This window comes from Ranitomeya imitator, chromosome 7, assembly GCF_032444005.1.
Source record: "Ranitomeya imitator isolate aRanImi1 chromosome 7, aRanImi1.pri, whole genome shotgun sequence".
NCBI lineage: Eukaryota > Metazoa > Chordata > Amphibia > Anura > Dendrobatidae > Ranitomeya > Ranitomeya imitator.
Genome location: NC_091288.1, coordinates 118,324,026 through 118,341,765, shown reverse-complemented (window position 1 = coordinate 118,341,765; position 17,740 = coordinate 118,324,026). Strand labels below are relative to the sequence as shown.

The 17,740-nt window shown below is 45.3% G+C and overlaps 1 protein-coding gene across 2 annotated transcripts in view; it reads right to left on the bottom strand.

Annotated features, from left to right (window-relative positions):
- Positions 1-17,740, bottom strand: part of CFAP410 (cilia and flagella associated protein 410) — a 249,374-nt gene that overhangs the window by 78,950 nt on the left and 152,684 nt on the right. For both annotated transcript variants that reach the window (XM_069733765.1, XM_069733766.1), the window contains one exon: positions 451-625. In XM_069733765.1, coding sequence (XP_069589866.1) covers positions 451-625 — 175 coding nt within the window. The remainder of the gene's footprint in view (positions 1-450; positions 626-17,740) is intronic.

Genomic DNA, 17,740 nt, shown 5'->3' with positions numbered 1-17,740 from the left:
GGGCCATTCATACCAGGACAGAGATGGGGTTCCTGCATACCAGGAAAGGGATTGGGGCCATGCGTACCAGGACGGAGATGGGGGCCATGCATACCAGGATGGGGATAGGGGCCATACATACCATGACGGAGATGGAGCCATGCATACCAGGATATGGATTGGGGCCTATCATACCAGGATAAGGATGGGGACATGCATACCAGGATGGGGATAAAGGAACCATGCATACCAGGATTGGGGATATTAAGTAAAGAATTAACATTTTTTGCTTCTATTTTTTTTTTCATTTCCTCCTCTAAAACCTAGCTGAGTCTTATGGCCTGATGAGTCTTATAGTCCGAAAAATATGGTAGATACCAAAAAGACTAGCCCTGACTCATAACTATGATTATTGATTTCACATTCTTCTAATGTATCATCATTTATTGACAATTCTCTTTAACGACTCACTTTGTTTCTTCCATGCTGAAGTTTAGTAAGTCGCTCTCAGATTCGGTGGATACCTCTTCGGTGTGTTCTGTTATGGGCCCAGGAGAGCCATTTTCTGCATTGGAGAGGTCAGATGGGGCAGCTGTAATCTCTTCACCTTCTGTCATTGCATGAGAGACCTCTTCTGCGGTCACAGCTAGCAAGTAAGAAACGTGAAAAAGATCACAAATTAGGTACAATTCTGCAACAGTGCACAAGGGAAGAGTTTAGTTAACTGTGGTTGATACAGATAACTAAATAAATTACAAAGCTTCTCCTATCTTTTGCAGTGTTAAATACGTACAGCACACAGATGATACATGGATTCCATCCGTGTGCTGGACGCGCTTTTCATGGACCCATAAACTTGCATTGCCACTTCTCATCTGTGATACCTGAGAAAAATGCACAGACACATTGTGTGTGGAAAAACATGGACATTTGAATAGCATCATAGATTATAATGGGAACGTATTGTATCCAAGAAAAAAAAAAAGACAGAATATGTATGTGTAACTCAGGGGACTTCTACTGAAGATCATTTGATCACTTCTGCTATATACAGCAACATACAGCCTTGCTGCATATAGTAAAAATGACACTGACACCCAGGCGAGATCACACGGAGGCCTTCAGCTGGACCCCGGCAGTCATAAAAAACTGTTAATAAGATGTTAATAGTATGATCAGTGGTAGTGTGGTTTGCTGCTGTTGAAGGCAGATGACAGCTACGTAATGGGGAAGACGCAATTTGTGTAACGCGCAGGTGATAGCTGTGTAATAGGGCAGACGCCAGATATGTAATAGGGAAGAGGGCAAATATTTAATAGGGAAGACGGCAGATACGTAATAAGGCAGGCGTCAGATACATAATAGGGCAGACGCCAGCTTTGTATTAAGGTAGATGCAAGATACAGTGGGGCAAAAAAGTATTTAGTCAGTCAGCAATAGTGCAAGTTCCACCACTTAAAAAGATGAGAGGCGCCTGTAATTTACATCATAGGTAGACCTCAACTATGGGAGACAAACTGAGAAAAAAAAATCCAGAAAATCACATTGTCTGTTTTTTTAACATTTTATTTGCATATTATGGTGGAAAATAAGTATTTGGTTAGAAACAAAATTTCATCTCAATACTTTGTAATATATCCTTTGTTGGCAATGACAGAGGTCAAACGTTTTCTGTAAGTCTTCACAAGGTTGCCACACACTGTTGTTGGTATGTTGGCCCATTCCTCCATGCAGATCTCCTCTAGAGCAGTGATGTTTTTGGCTTTTCGGTTGGCAACACGGACTTTCAACTCCCTCCAAAGGTTTTCTATAGGGTTGAGATCTGGAGACTGGCTAGGCCACTCCAGGACCTTGAAATGCTTCTTACGAAGCCACTCCTTCGTTGCCCTGGCGGTGTGCTTTGGATCATTGTCATGTTGAAAGACCCAGCCACGTTTCATCTTCAATGCCCTTGCTGATGGAAGGAGGTTTGCACTCAAAATCTCACGATACATGGCCCCATTCATTCTTTCATGTACCCGGATCAGTCGTCCTGGCCCCTTTGCAGAGAAACAACCCCAAAGCATGATGTTTCCACCACCATGCTTTACAGTAGGTATGGTGTTTGATGGATGCAACTCAGTATTCTTTTTCCTCCAAACACGACAAGTTGTGTTTCTACCAAACAGTTCCAGTTTGGTTTCATCAGACCATAGGACATTCTCCCAAAACTCCTCTGGATCATCCAAATGCTCTCTAGCAAACTTCAGATGGACCCGGACATGTACTGGCATAAGCAGTGGGATACGTCTGGCACTGCAGGATCTGAATCCATGGTGGCGTAGTGTGTTACTTATGGTAGGCCTTGTTACATTGGTCCCAGCTCTCTGCAGTTCATTTACTAGGTCCCCCCGCGTGGTTCTGGGATTTTTGCTCACCGTTCTTGTGATCATTCTGACCCCACGGGGTGAGATTTTGCGTGGAGCCCCAGATCGAGGGAGATTATCAGTGGTCTTGTATGTCTTCCATTTTCTAATTATTTCTCCCACTGTTGACTTCTTCACTCCAAGCTGGTTGGCTATTGCAGATTCAGTCTTCCCAGCCTGGTGCAGCGCTACAATTTTGTTTCTGGTGTCCTTTGACAGCTCTTTGGTCTTCACCATAGTGGAGTTTGGAGTCAGACTGTTTGAGGGTGTGCACAGGTGTCTTTTTATACTGATAACAAGTTTAAACAGGTGCCATTACTACAGGTAATAAGTGGAGGAAAGAGGAGACTCTTAAAGAAGAAGTTACAGGTCTGTGAGAGCCAGAAATCTTGATTGTTTGTTTCTGACCAAATACTTATTTTCCACCATAATATGCAAATAAAATGTTAAAAAAACAGACAATGTGATTTTCTGGATTTTTTTTTCTCAGTTTGTCTCCCATAGTTGAGGTCTACCTATGATGTAAATTACAGACGCCTCTCATCTTTTTAAGTGGTGGAACTTGCACTATTGCTGACTGACTAAATACTTTTTTGCCCCACTGTACGTAATAGAACAGACACCAGCTATGTAGTAAGGCAGATGCCAGCTATGTAGTAGGGCAGATGCCAGATATGTAAAAGGACGCCAGCTATGTAATAAGGCAGATGCCAGCTATGTAGTAAGGCAGACGCCAGCTATGTAGTAAGGCAGACGCCAGCTATGTAGTAAGGCAGACGCCAGCTATGTAGTAAGGCAGACGCCAGCTATGTAGTAAGGCAGACGCCAGCTATGTAGTAAGGCAGACGACAGCTATGTAGTAAGGCAGACGACAGCTATGTAGTAAGGCAGACGACAGCCATGTGATAAGGCAGATGCCAGTGGAGCGCCCCCACGTTAGGGCAATGGGGTACTCGGTAACGGGTCCTTCAGTTCTCGATGTGGATGTCACGGTGGCCGGACCCGTCCCGTGGCCCTTTCAGGGGCGTCAAATGAAATGAGAGTTTCTGAGAATAGTGTTCGTGACGCCACCTGTAGTATTCAGTCAGGGTGACTGACCCTGCTTAAGGGTCTGCTGGGGTGATGTTATGGCAGCTAGATGGTATACCTTCCCACAGGTGAAGTATGTCCCCAGGGCTTTCCAGTGTATAGATGGTGGATGGTGAAAGGCGCAGTAAAGAACGAGGACACAAGGTTGCACTCTCTTTACCTTTACTGAAGGCTTCAGTGTCCACAGTCCAGACCACCGGATCACAGGGCAGGCAGAGTCCGGCCAGTCTGAAGGCAAATTCAGAGTCCCCTTATCCAGGTGGAAATCAGTAGCCTTCCTCTAGCGCCTGAGTGTTGTTGTCCCTCCCTGCTGAGCTTCTCGGTGAGGTCCTCACAACTATTATAGATGTAACATCTCTTTCTCGCTGTCCCCCTGATGGATAGGATAGGACAAACCCGTATGACTGATGGCCTGAGGCTTTTTACAGGGACTCTATCACGCCCCGGCCCCCACAAGTTGCAACCGTGCCTCCTGGGTATAAGGTCGGGCAGCCAACATGGAATTAACTGTCCTTCCAGTCTCTGAAGTAAAGCATAGAGATCCTTACTCCCTCGGTGTTCTGGCTACCGGCTTCTGCGCCTCAGAAAGGAGGCAGCCTTTTACAGGGCAGAACTCCTTCTGGTTTCCTCTCCTTTGCTATGACTTCGTTTCTCACTCACTACAAGACAATTCCCTTCTGATATCTCTTCCTTAGGATGCTGCCGCACGTGGGGCAGGCGCAGCTCTGTGGACCCTCGTCCTCCGCAGACCTCAGTCTACGTCTGGCCCCCTCTCACTCCAGCCAGCTTCTGTCTCTCTTCCTATCCAGACTACCAGTTTTGCCTAGTTGTGAGGAGTGCCCTAATAGATAGAAGCATGGCTCCCCCTGGCGGCCTGGAGTGTGAAGTGTGTTGTGTGGTTTGTGGTACCAGGTAAGGTGACCTCCTTTATTGCCATCAGACGTAACATCACTCCCCCTTGTGGAAGAATGACATTACTGCAACGACCAGGACCCTGGGGCGCTGCACCAGCTGTGTAATAGGGCTGATGCCAGATATGCAAGAGGACGCAAGCTATGTAGTAAGGCAGACTCCAGCAATGTAATAAGCAGACGCCAGCTATGTATTAAGGCAGACACCAGATATGTAATAGGACAGACGCCAGCTATATAAGAGGCAGATACCGCCTGTGTAATAAGGCAGACGCCAGCTATGTATTAAGGCAGTTACCAGATATGTGATAGGAAAGACAACAGCTATATAATAAGGCAGACGCCAGCTATGAATTAAGGCAGATGCCAGATATGTAATAGGACAGAAGCCAGCTATATATTAAAGCAGATGCCAGGTATGTAATAGGACAGACGCCAGCGATGTAATAAGGAAGAAGCCAGCTATGTAATAAGACACACGCCAGCTATGTGATAGGGTAGATGCTAGCTACATGATAGGGCAAACGGCAGCTATGTAAGAGGGCAGACCCAGCTATGTATTAAGGCAGAAGCCAGATATGTAATAGGACAGACGCCAGCTATGTAATGAGGAAGACACCAGCTATGTATTAAGGCAGATGCCAGATATGTAATAGGACAGACGCCAGCAAGGCAATAGGGAAGATGCCAGATATGTAATAGGACAGACATCAGCTATGAAATAATGGAGATGCCAGCCATCTAGTAAGGCAGACGCAAGCTATGTAATAGGGCAAATGCCAGATATGTAATAGGGCAGATGCCAGATATGTAGTAAGGCACACGCCAGCTATGTGATAAGGCAGATGCCAGCTATGTAATAGGGCAGACGCAAGATATGCAATAAGGCAGACACCAGCTATGTAATAAAGCAGACGCCAGCTGTGTATTAAGGCAGATGCCAGATATGTAATAGGAAAGACACCAGCTATGTTATAAAGCAGATGCCAGATTTGTAATAGGAAAGATGCCAGCTATGTAATAAGGAAGACACCAGCTATGTAGTAAGGCAGACGCCAGCTATGTGATAGGGTAGATTCCAGCTATGTAATAGGGCAGACACCAGCTATTTACGAGGGCAGACGCCAGCTTTGTATTAAGGCAGAAGCAATATATGTAGTAGGACAGACACCAGCTATGTAGTAAGGAAGACACCAGCTATGTATTAAGGCAGATGCCACATATGTAATAGGACAGACGCCAGCTAGGCAATAGGGAAGATGCCAGACATGCAATAGGGCAGGCGCCAGCTATGAAATAAAGCAGACGCCAGCCATCTAGTAAGGTAGACGCCAACTATGTAGTACGGCAGACACCAGGTATGTAATAAGGCAGATGCCAGATATGTAGTAAGGCAGACACCAGCTATGTAATAGGGCAGATGCCAGATATGTAATAGGGAAGATGCCAGATATGTAATAAGGCAGATGCCAGCTATGTAGTAAGGCAGACGTCAGCTATGTGATAGGGAAGACATCAGTCATGTAATAGGGCAGACGTCAGCTATGTAATAGGGCAGACGTCAGCTATGTAGTAAAGCAGATGCCAGCTATGTAAGAGGTCAGACGCCAGCTATGTAATAAGGCAGACACCAGCTATGTATTAAGCCAGATGCCAGATATGTAATAGGACAGACGCCAGCTATGTATTAAGGCAGATGACAGATCTGTAATAGGACAGACCCCAGAGATGTAATAGGGTAGATGCCAGCTATGCAATAAGGCAGACGCCAGCTATACAGTAAGGCAGATGACCGATATGTAATAGGACAGACGCCAGCTATGTATTAAGGCAGATGACAGATTTGTAATAGGACAGTCCCGGGAGATGTAATAGGGCAGATGCCAGCTATGCAATAAGGCAGACGCCAGCTATGTAGTAAAGCAGACGCCAGCTATGTAATAGGGCAGATGCCAGCTATGTAGTAAGGCAGACGTCAGCTATGTAGTAAGGCAGACGGCAGCTATGTGATAAGGCAGACGCCAGATATGTAATAAGGAGGACGCCAGCTTTATAATAGGGCAGACACTAGATATGTAAAAGGGCAGACGCCAGATATGTATTAAGATAGACGCCAGCTATGTATTAAGGCAGACACCAGCTTTGTAATAAAGCAGACGCCAGCTATGCAATAGGGCAGACACCAGATATGTAATAGGGCAGACACCAGATATGCAATAAGGCAGACGCCAGCTATATATTAGGACTGACGCCATCTATGTAATAAGGCAGAAGCCAGCTATACAATAAAAAAGACGCTAGCTATGTAATAGGGCAGACGCCAGCTATGTAAGAGAGCAGACGCCAGCTATGTAATAAGGAAGACGCCAGCTATGTATTAAGGCAGATGCCAGATTTGTAATACGACAGACGCCAGCTATGTAATAATGCAGATACCAGCTATGTATCAAGGAAGATGACATATGTAATAGGACAGACGCCAGCTATGTAATAAGGCAGACGCCAGTTATGTATTAAGGCAGATGACAGATCTGTAGTAAGGCAGACGCCAGAGATGTAATAGGGCAGACGCCAGCTATGTAGGAAAGCAGATGCCAGCTATGTGATAAGGCCAGATATGTAAAAGGGCAGACGCCAGATATGTATTAGGAAAGGAGCCAGCTATGTAATAAGGCAGACGCCAGCTATGTAATAGGGCAGACACCAGATATGCAATAAGGCAGACGCCAGCTATGTAGCAAGGCAGACGTCAGCTACAGTATGTGATAGGGCAGACACCAGATATGTAAGATGGCAGACACCAGCTATGTAGTAAGGCAGACGCCAGCTATGTAATAGGGCAGACACCAGATATGTAATAGGGCAGACACCAGATATGTAATAGGGCAGACGCCAGCTATGTAGTAAAGCAGACACCAACTATGTAATAGGGCAGATGCCAGCTATGTAGTAAAGCAGACGCCAACTATGTAATAAGGCAAACGCCAGCTATGTAGTAAAGCAGACGCCAACTATGTAATAGGGCAGATGCCAGATATGTAATAGGGCAGACGTCAAATATGTAATAGGGCAGACGCCAGCTATGTAGTAAGGCAGACGCCAGCTATGTAATAGGGCAGACACCAGATATGTAATAGGGTAGACGCCAGCTATGTAGTAAAGCAAATGCCAGATATGTAATAGGGCAGACGTCAAATATGTAATAGGGCAGATGCCAGCTATGTGATAAGGCAGACACCAGCTATGTAATGAGGCAGACGCCAGCTATGCAATAAAGCAGACGCCAGCTATGTAAGAGGGCAGACGCCAGCTATGTATTAAGGCAGATTCCAGATATGTAATAGGACAGACGCCAGCTATGCAATAATGCAGGTGACAGATATGTAGAAGGACAGAGGCCAGTTACATAATAAGGCAGACGCCAGCTATGTATTAAGGCAGATGACAGATCTGTAATAGGGCAGACACCAGAGATGTAATAGGGCAGACGCCAGTTATGCAATAAGGCAGACACTAGCTATGTAGTAAAGCAGATGCCAGCTATGTAGTAAGGCAGACACCAGCTATGTGATAAGGCTGACACCAGATATGTAAAAGGGCAGACGTCAGATAAGTTTTAGGACAGACACCAGCTATGTAATAAGGCAGGCGCCAGCTATGTAATAAGGCAGACGCCAGCTATGTAATAGGGCAGACGCCAGATTTGTAAGATGGCAGAAGCCAGATATGTAAAATGGCTGACACCATGTGTGTGGTTCCATGGAGTAATGGTTAGCATTCTGGACTCTGAATCCAGCGATCTGAGTTCAAATCTCAGTGGAACCTGGGCAGCTCTTTGTAGGTATGTTTCAATTTTTCCGCTTACACCAAGTTCTCCTATGCCAAAGGTTTAACATAAAAAAAAGAGAAAGTTAAAATCAACATGCCAAAAAAAGATTTGAATGTTCCAAGCATCCATGGAGTGATCACTTTGAGTTCTATGGCCAAATCCACCTATTAACTATGTAACTATTTAGGTTCTGTAGAAGGACGTAGCTCTGGGGATTTATTATGATGGAATATAGGCTGAACTGGATGGACAAATGTCTTTTTTCGGCCTTACTAACTATGTAACTAGCTATGTAGTAAGGCAGACGCCAGCTATGTAATAGGGCAGACACCAGATATGTAATAGGGCAGACGCCAGCTATGTAGTAAAGCAGACAGCAACTATGTAGTAGGGCAGATGCCACATCTGTAATAGGGCAGACGTCAAATATGTAATAGGGCAGAAGCTAGCTATGTAGTAAGGCATATGCCAGCTATGTAATAGGGCAGACACCAGATATGTAATAGGGCAGACGCCAGCTATGTAGTAAAGCAGACGCCAACTATGTAGTAGGGCAGATGCCAGATATGTAATAGAGCAGACGTCAAATATGTAAGAGGGCAGATGCCAGCTATGTATTAAGGCAGATTCCAGATATGTAATAGGACAGACACCAGCTTACAATAATGCAGATGACAGATATGTAGAAGGACAGAGGCCAGCTACATAATAAGGCAGACGCCAGCTATGTATTAAGGCAGTTGACAGATCTGTAATAGGGCAGACGCCAGAGATGTAATAGGGCAGACGCCAGCTATGTAGTAAAGCAGACGCCAACTATGTAATAGGGCAGATGCCAGATATGTAATAGGGCAGACGTCAAATATGTAATAGGGCAGACCCCAGCTATGCAATAAGGCAGACGCCAGCTATGTAAGAGGGCAGACGCCAGCTATGTATTAAGACCGATTCCAGATATGAAGTAGCAGCGGATATCAATTTATTATTAAAACGTAGCTTTTACTAGATACAATTAAAAATATCCAATCTAAGGTGCATGTAACCGTGCCCAAAAAAAAAGGTGCTAGGTGCAGAAAAAATAAAAATAAAAAAGGCAGTATAAAAAGAAATACCACTAGTATATTGCTAGGAAATTATCCTTATTAATAGGGTGCCCTTTAGGGTTAATCAAAATAGTTGGGGCACTCTAATAAGGTTTTAACGTCACAGAGTACTTTAATAGGCGTCAGGGTATTTTTGGGCATATAACTATTATCGTATATTACCATAATCTGGTTGTTATAACCAGCCCGTTATATTATTCCACTCAAGTTTGTGCTTCACTTGTGGAAATATTCCCCTTTGCCTTTACTGACCTCGTATCGGGAATTATTCACCACCTTTGATCTCATACAATGTACTCATAGCATGTAGCATTTAGTGGAATATATATATCTGCATGCTCATCTGTCTATCTTTTTGAGATGTCCCATCAACCACATCTCAGACATGCAGCCATTGTCCACTGTGTATATGTGAATACATCAATGCCAATAAAAACAGCAAGGGTTCAGGCAGTGGATCAAATATACTATGCGCTATCCTTAAACTCATCTGGGTCCGCAGGATCAGTTGCTGAGAGACCCTTGAGTACATGCAAGAGTATCACCGGCAGTATTCATTACGGTGTTGCTGCACTGATCCCTTATCTCCTAATGTCTTCCTATATAAATATAAAAAATATAAAAAAAACAGATTCCAGATATGTAATAGAACCGACGCCAGCTATGCAATAATGCAGATGACATATGTAGAAGGACAGAGGTCAGCTACATAATAAGGCAGACGCCACCTATGTATTAAAGGCAGATGACAGATCTGTAATAGGGCAGACGCCAGAGATGTAATAGGGCAGACGCCAGCTATGCAATAAGGCAGACACTAGCTATGTAGTAAAGTAGACGCCAGCTATGTAATAGGGCAGATGCCAGCTATGTAGTAAGGCAGACGCCAGCTATGTAGTAAAGCAGACAGCAGCTATGTAATACGGCAGACACCAGAGATGTAATAGGGCAGACGCCAGCTATGCAATAAGGCAGACACTAGCTATGTAGTAAAGTAGACGCCAGCTATGTAATAGGGCAGATGCCAGCTATGTAGTAAGGCAGACGCCAGCTATGTAGTAAGGCAGACACCAGCTATGTGATAAGGCTGACGCCAGATATGTAAAAGGGCAGACGTCATATGTATTAGGACAGACACCAGCTATGTAATAAGGCAGGCGCCAGCTATGTAGTAAAACAGACAGCAGCTATGTAAAACGGCAGACACCAGAGCAGACGGCAGACGCCAGCTACGTAAGAGGGCAGACGCCAGCTATGTAGTAAGGCAGATTCCAGATATGTAATAGGACTGACGCCAGCTATGTAATAAGGCAGACGCCAGCTGTGTATTAAGGCAGATGACATATCTGTAATAGGGCAGACGCCAGCTATGCAATAAGGCAGACGCCAGCTATGTAGTAAAGCAGATGCCAGCTATGTAATAGGGCAGACGCCAGCTATGTAGTAAGGCAGACGGCAGCTATGTGATAAGGCAGACGCCAGATATGCAATAAGGAGGACGCCAGCTATGTAATAGGGCAGACGCCAGATATGTAAAAGGGCAGACGCCAGATATGTATTAGGACAGACACCAGCTATGTAATAAGGCAGAGGCCAGCTTTGTAATAAGGCAGACGCCAGCTAAGTGATAGGGTAGACACCAGATATGTAATAGGGCAGACGTCAGCTATGTAGTAAAGCAGATGCCAACTATGTAATAGGGCAGATGCCAGAGATGTAATAGGGCAGACGCCAGCTATGTAGTAAGGCATACGCCAGCTATGTAATAGGGCAGACGCCAGATATGTAAAAGGGCAGACGCCAGATATGTATTAGGACAGACACCAGCTATGTAATAAGGCAGAGGCCAGCTATGTAATAAGGCAGACACCAGCTAAGTGATAGGGTAGACACCAGATATGTAATAGGGCAGACGTCAGCTATGTAGTAAAGCAGATGCCAACTATGTAATAGGGCAGATGCCAGAGATGTAATAGGGCAGACGCCAGCTATGTAGTAAGGCATACGCCAGCTATGTAATAGGGCAGACACCAGATATGTAATAGGGCAGACGTCAGCTATGTAGTAAAGCTGACGCCAACTATGTAATAGGGCAGAAGCCAGATAAGTAATAGTGCAGACGTCAAATATGTAATAGGGCAGACGCCAGCTATGTGATAGGGTGTCACTTGTGGGTGGTTTCAATGTTTAGGCACATCAGTGGCTCTCCAAACGCAACATGGCGTCCCATCTCAATTCCTGTCAATTTTGCATTGAAAAGTCAAACGGCGCTCCTTCCCTTCCGAGCTCTCCCATGCGCCCAAACAGTGGTTTACCCCCACATATGGGATATCAGCGTACTCAGGATAAATTGTACAACAACTTTTGGGGTCCAATTTCTTCTCTTACCCTTGGGAAAATAAAAAAATTGGGGGCGAAAAGATAATTTTTGTGAAAAAATATGATTTTTTATTTTTACGGTTCTGCATTCTAAACTGCTGTGAAGCACTTTGACCCACCAAGTGCTCACTACACCTCCAGATAAGTTCTTTAGGGGGTCTACTTTCCAAATTTGTGTCACTTGTGGGGGGTTTCAATGTTTAGGCACATCAGGGGCTCTCCAAAAGCAACATGGTGTCCCATCTCGATTCCAGTCAATTTTGCATTGAAAAGTCAAATGGCGCTCCTTCGCTTCCGAGCTCTGTCATGCACTTAAACAGTGGTTTACCCCCACATATGGGGTATCGGTGTACTCAGGACAAATTGTACAACAACTTTTGGGGTCCATTTTTTCCTGTTACCCTTGGTAAAATAAAACAAATTGGAGCTGAAGTAATTTTTTTCTGAAAAAAATTTAAATGTTCACTTTTATTTAGACATTCCAAAAATTCCTGTGAAGCACCAGAAGGGTTAATAAACTTCTTGAATATGGTTTTGAGCACCTTGAGGGGTGCAGTTTTTAGAATGGTGTCACACTTGGGTATTTTCTGTCATATAGACCCCTCAGAATGACTTCAAATGAGATGTGGTCCCTAAAAAAAAATGGAGTTGTAAAAATGAGAAATTGCTGGTCAACTTTAAACCCTTATATTTCCCTACCAAAAAAAAAATTTTGGTTCCAAAATTGTGCTGATGTAAAGTAGACATGTGGGAAATGTTACTTATTAAGTATTTTGTGTGACATATCTCTGTGATTTAATTGCATAAAAATTCAAAGTTTGAACATTGCGAAATTTTCAAAATGTTCGCCAAATTTCCGTTTTTTTCACAAATAAACGCAGGTAATATCAAAGAAATGTTACCACTATCACGAAGTACAATATGTCACAAGAAAAAAAATGTCAGAATCACTGGGATCCGTTGAAGCGTTCCAGAATTATAACCTCATAAAGGGACAGTGGTCAGAATTGTAAAAATTGGCCCCGGTCATTAACGTGCAAACCACCCTTGGGGGTAAAGGGGTTAAAGTGGCCACTTGCAAGTTGTTCTCCTGTTTTAATCTCCTCTGAAGAGTGGCATCATGGGCTCCTCAAAACAACTGTCTAATGATCTAAAACAAAGATTATTCAACATAGTTGTTCAGGGGAAGGATACAAAAAGCTGTCTCGGAGATTTAACCTGTCAATTTCCACTGTGAGGAACATAGTAAGGAAATGGAAGAACACCGGTACTGTTCTTGCTAAGGCCAGAAGTGGCAGGCCACGAAAAACATCAGAGAGGCAGAGAAGAAGAATAGTGAGATCAGTCATGGACAATCCTCAGACCACCTCCAGAGAGCTGCAGCATCAACTCGCTGCAGATGGTGTCACTGTGCATCAGTCAACTATACAACACACTTTGCACAAGGAGAAGCTTTATGGGAGAGTGATGCGAAAGAAGCCGTTTCTGCAAGCACGCCACAAACAGAGTCGGCTGAGGTATGCAAAAGCACATTTGGAGACGCCAATTTCTTTTTGGAAGAAGGTCCTGTGGACTGATGAAACCAAGATTGAGTTGTTTGGTCATACAAAAAGGCGTTATGCATGGCGACCAAAAAAATACAGCATTCCAAGAAAAACACTTGCTACCCACAATAAAATTGGTGTAGGTTCCATCATGCTTTGGGGCTGTGTGGCCAATGCCAGCACCGTGACTCTTGTAAAGTTAAGGGACGCATGGATTCCTCTCTGTATCAGCAGATTCTTGACAATAATGTTCATGAATCAGTGACAAAGTTGAAGTTACGCAGGGGATGGATCTTTCAGCAAGACAATGATCCAAAACATCTCTCCAAATCTACTCAGGCATTCATGCAGAGGAACAATTACACTGTTCTGGAATGGCCATCCCAGTCCCCAGACCTGAATATCATTGAACATCTGTGGAATCATTTGAAGAGGGCTGTCCATGCTCGGCGACCATCAAACTTGACTGAACTGGAATTGTTTTGTAAAGAGGAATGGTCAAAAACGGTAATTAGTTCTTACTGGTAATTGTATTCCCAGGAATCCACCTGACAGCACCATTGGAGGACGTCCTTCTTACTCTCAGTGGGACAGGAACAACAAGCGGTTAAAAGGACCCTCCCCACTCCACCCACCAGTGATTTTCTAAGTACCACATCTGGATGGATGCAAAAAGAGAGTTTATTAACAGTTATAGACCAATATTACATCTCATTACTCAAAAGTATAAACTTGCAGTGGGAGGGAACTAGTAGTGCTGTCAGGTGGATTCCTGTTGTGAATTCTGTGGCAGAGCTCCCTCCTGTGGTCACAAGTGGTACTTCGGCTGGTTCTCTCTGTGAGCTTCCGTTGGTGGAGGAAGGTGGTACTGCGGCTTCTGAGTTTCCTTCCTCAGGTGATGTGGTGAAGTCGTAAGGTGCTGCTCTATTTAACTCCACCTAGTGCTTTGATCCTGGCCTCCAGTCAATGTTCTAGTATTGCATGAAATGAAGCTGCGGAGACACCATCACGTGTTTCTCGACGCAAGCAGTGAATAGCCAGGCCTTTCCCCGCCAAGGAACAACCACGGGAAGGGCAGCATCCTATGAAGGAAAGCCACCTATGCCAAGCATGGTATCCATCCACAGACAGCTGTTTTGGGGTTTTTGCCCCTCATCAGTGTGGAGTAGGAATCTGGCTATTAGGAGCAGTGCCTAGTAAAAAGGCTATAAAGGCACAGATGATTGGCCTCGGGGAGACCAAAACATCCAACACCGCGGAGACACCATCACGTGTTTCTCAAGGCAGTGATTCCAGAACACTGCCCCCATCCCTTATGGGAAATATGCAGATGCATGAAATGAAGCTGCGGAGACACCATCACGTGTTTCTCGACGCAAGCAGTGAATAGCCAGGCCTTTCCCCGGGAAGGAACAACCACGGGAAGGGCAGCATCCTATGAAGGAAAGCCACCTATGCCAAGCATGGTATCCATCCACAGACAGCTGTTTTGGGGTTTTTGCCCCTCATCAGTGTGGAGTAGGAATCTGGCTATTAGGAGCAGTGCCTAGTAAAAAGGCTATAAAGGCACAGATGATTGGCCTCGGGGAGACCAAAACATCCAACACCGCGGAGACACCATCACGTGTTTCTCAACGCAGTGATTCCAGAACACTGCCCCCATCCCTTATGGGAAATATGCAGATGCATGAAATGAAGCTGCGGAGACACCATCACGTGTTTCTCGACGCAAGCAGTGAATAGCCAGGCCTTTCCCCGGGAAGGAACAACCACGGGAAGGGCAGCATCCTATGAAGGAAAGCCACCTATGCCAAGCATGGTATCCATCCACAGACAGCTGTTTCGGGGTTTTTGCCCCTCATCAGTGTGGAGTAGGAATCTGGCTATTAGGAGCAGTGCCTAGTAAAAAGGCTATAAAGGCACAGATGATTGGCCTCGGGGAGACCAAAACATCCAACACCGCGGAGACACCATCACGTGTTTCTCAACGCAGTGATTCCAGAACACTGCCCCCATCCCTTATGGGAAATATGCAGATGCATGACATGAAGCTGAGGAGACACCATCACGTGTTTCTCGACGCAAGCAGTGAATAGCCAGGCCTTTCCCCGGGAAGGAACAACCACGGGAAGGGCAGCATCCTATGAAGGAAAGCCACCTATGCCAAGCATGGTATCCATCCACAGACAGCTGTTTCGGGGTTTTTGCCCCTCATCAGTGTGGAGTAGGAATCTGGCTATTAGGAGCAGTGCCTAGTAAAAAGGCTATAAAGGCACAGATGATTGGCCTCGGGGAGACCAAAACATCCAACACCGCGGAGACACCATCACGTGTTTCTCAACGCAGTGATTCCAGAACACTGCCCCCATCCCTTATGGGAAATATGCAGATGCATGAAATGAAGCTGCGGAGACACCATCACGTGTTTCTCGACGCAAGCAGTGAACAGCCAGGCCTTTCCCCGGGAAGGAACAACCACGGGAAGGGCAGCATCCTATGAAGGAAAGCCACCTATGCCAAGCATGGTATCCATCCACAGACAGCTGTTTCGGGGTTTTTGCCCCTCATCAGTGTGGAGTAGGAATCTGGCTATTAGGAGCAGTGCCTAGTAAAAAGGCTATAAAGGCACAGATGATTGGCCATCTGTGGATGGATACCATGCTTGGCATAGGTGGCTTTCCTTCATAGGATGCTGCCCTTCCCGTGGTTGTTCCTTCCCGGGGAAAGGCCTGGCTATTCACTGCTTGCGTCGAGAAACACGTGATGGTGTCTCCGCAGCTTCATTTCATGCATCTGCATATTTCCCATAAGGGATGGGGGCAGTGTTCTGGAATCACTGCGTTGAGAAACACGTGATGGTGTCTCCGCGGTGTTGGATGTTTTGGTCTCCCCGAGGCCAATCATCTGTGCCTTTATAGCCTTTTTACTAGGCACTGCTCCTAATAGCCAGATTCCTACTCCACACTGATGAGGGGCAAAAACCCCGAAACAGCTGTCTGTGGATGGATACCATGCTTGGCATAGGTGGCTTTCCTTCATAGGATGCTGCCCTTCCCGTGGTTGTTCCTTCCCGGGGAAAGGCCTGGCTATTCACTGCTTGCGTCGAGAAACACGTGATGGTGTCTCCTCAGCTTCATTTCATGCATCTGCATATTTCCCATAAGGGATGGGGGCAGTGTTCTGGAATCACTGCGTTGAGAAACACGTGATGGTGTCTCCGCGGTGTTGGATGTTTTGGTCTCCCCGAGGCCAATCATCTGTGCCTTTATAATGTTCTAGTATTGGACCTGTTTCCTCCTGGATCGTTCCTGTGGCCTGCTGCTCTGCATAGCTAAGTTCCTCTTTGCTATTTGTTTGCTTTTTTTTTCTGTCCAGCTTGTCAATTTGTTTTTTACTGTTTGCTGGAAGCTCTGGGACGCAGAGGGTGTACCTCCGTGCCGTTAGTTCGGTACGGAGGGTCTTTTTGCCCCCTTTGCGTGGTTTTTGTAGGGTTTTGTGTTGACCGCAAAGTTACCTTTCCTATCCTCGCTCTGTTCAGAAAGTTGGGCCTCACTTTGCTAAATCTATTTCATCTCTACGTTTGTCTTTTCATCTTTACTCACAGTCATTATATGTGGGGGCTGCCTTTTCCTTTGGGGTATTTCTCTGAGGCAAGGTAGGCTTATTTTCTATCTTCAGGCTAGCTAGTTTCTCAGGCCGTGCCGAGTTGCATAGGGAGCGTTAGGCGCAATCCACGGCTGCCTTTAGTGTAGTTGGAGAGGATTAGGGATTGCGGTCAACAGAGTTCCCACGTCTCAGAGCTCGTTCTTGTTTTTTGGGTTATTGCCAGGTCACTGTATGTGCGCCGACCTCTATGTCCATTGTGGTACTGAATTACCTTTCATAACAGATGCCTGAAAATACAATTACCGGTAAGTACTAATTACCGTTTTCCAGTTCACCACCTGATAGCACCATTGGAGAAATACCGAAGGATGTTTAATTAGGGTGGGACTACTGCATGTAATACTCTTTTCTACCAAAAGCTAACTGATCTGATAAGACATCTAATTTATAGTGTCTAGCAAAGGTAGAAAGACTGGTCCAAGTCGCTGCCCTACAGATTTGCTCAGCTGAGGCTCCCCCCTTCTCCGCCCATGATGTAGAGATAGCTCGGGTTGAATTGGCTCTAAGAGTATCCGGGGGATCTTTCCCTTGGTTTGTATACGCTAGGTTTATCATGGTTTTGATCCACCTAGCAATGGTTGATTTTGCTGCCTTACAACCTCTATTTGGGCCACCGTACTGTATTAACAAGTTCGTGTCCCGTCTCCAACGTTCCATTTCCCCCAGGTATTTTAGAACAGTCTCCCTAAAGTCAAGGTTATGCTAGACCCCTTCCTTTGTGTTTCTAGGGTGTTGGCAGAATGAAGGAAGGATTATCTCCTGATTTATATTCGTTGAGGACACTACCTTGGGGAGGAAGGCTAGGTTAAGTCTTAAGACTATCCTGTCATCAAAG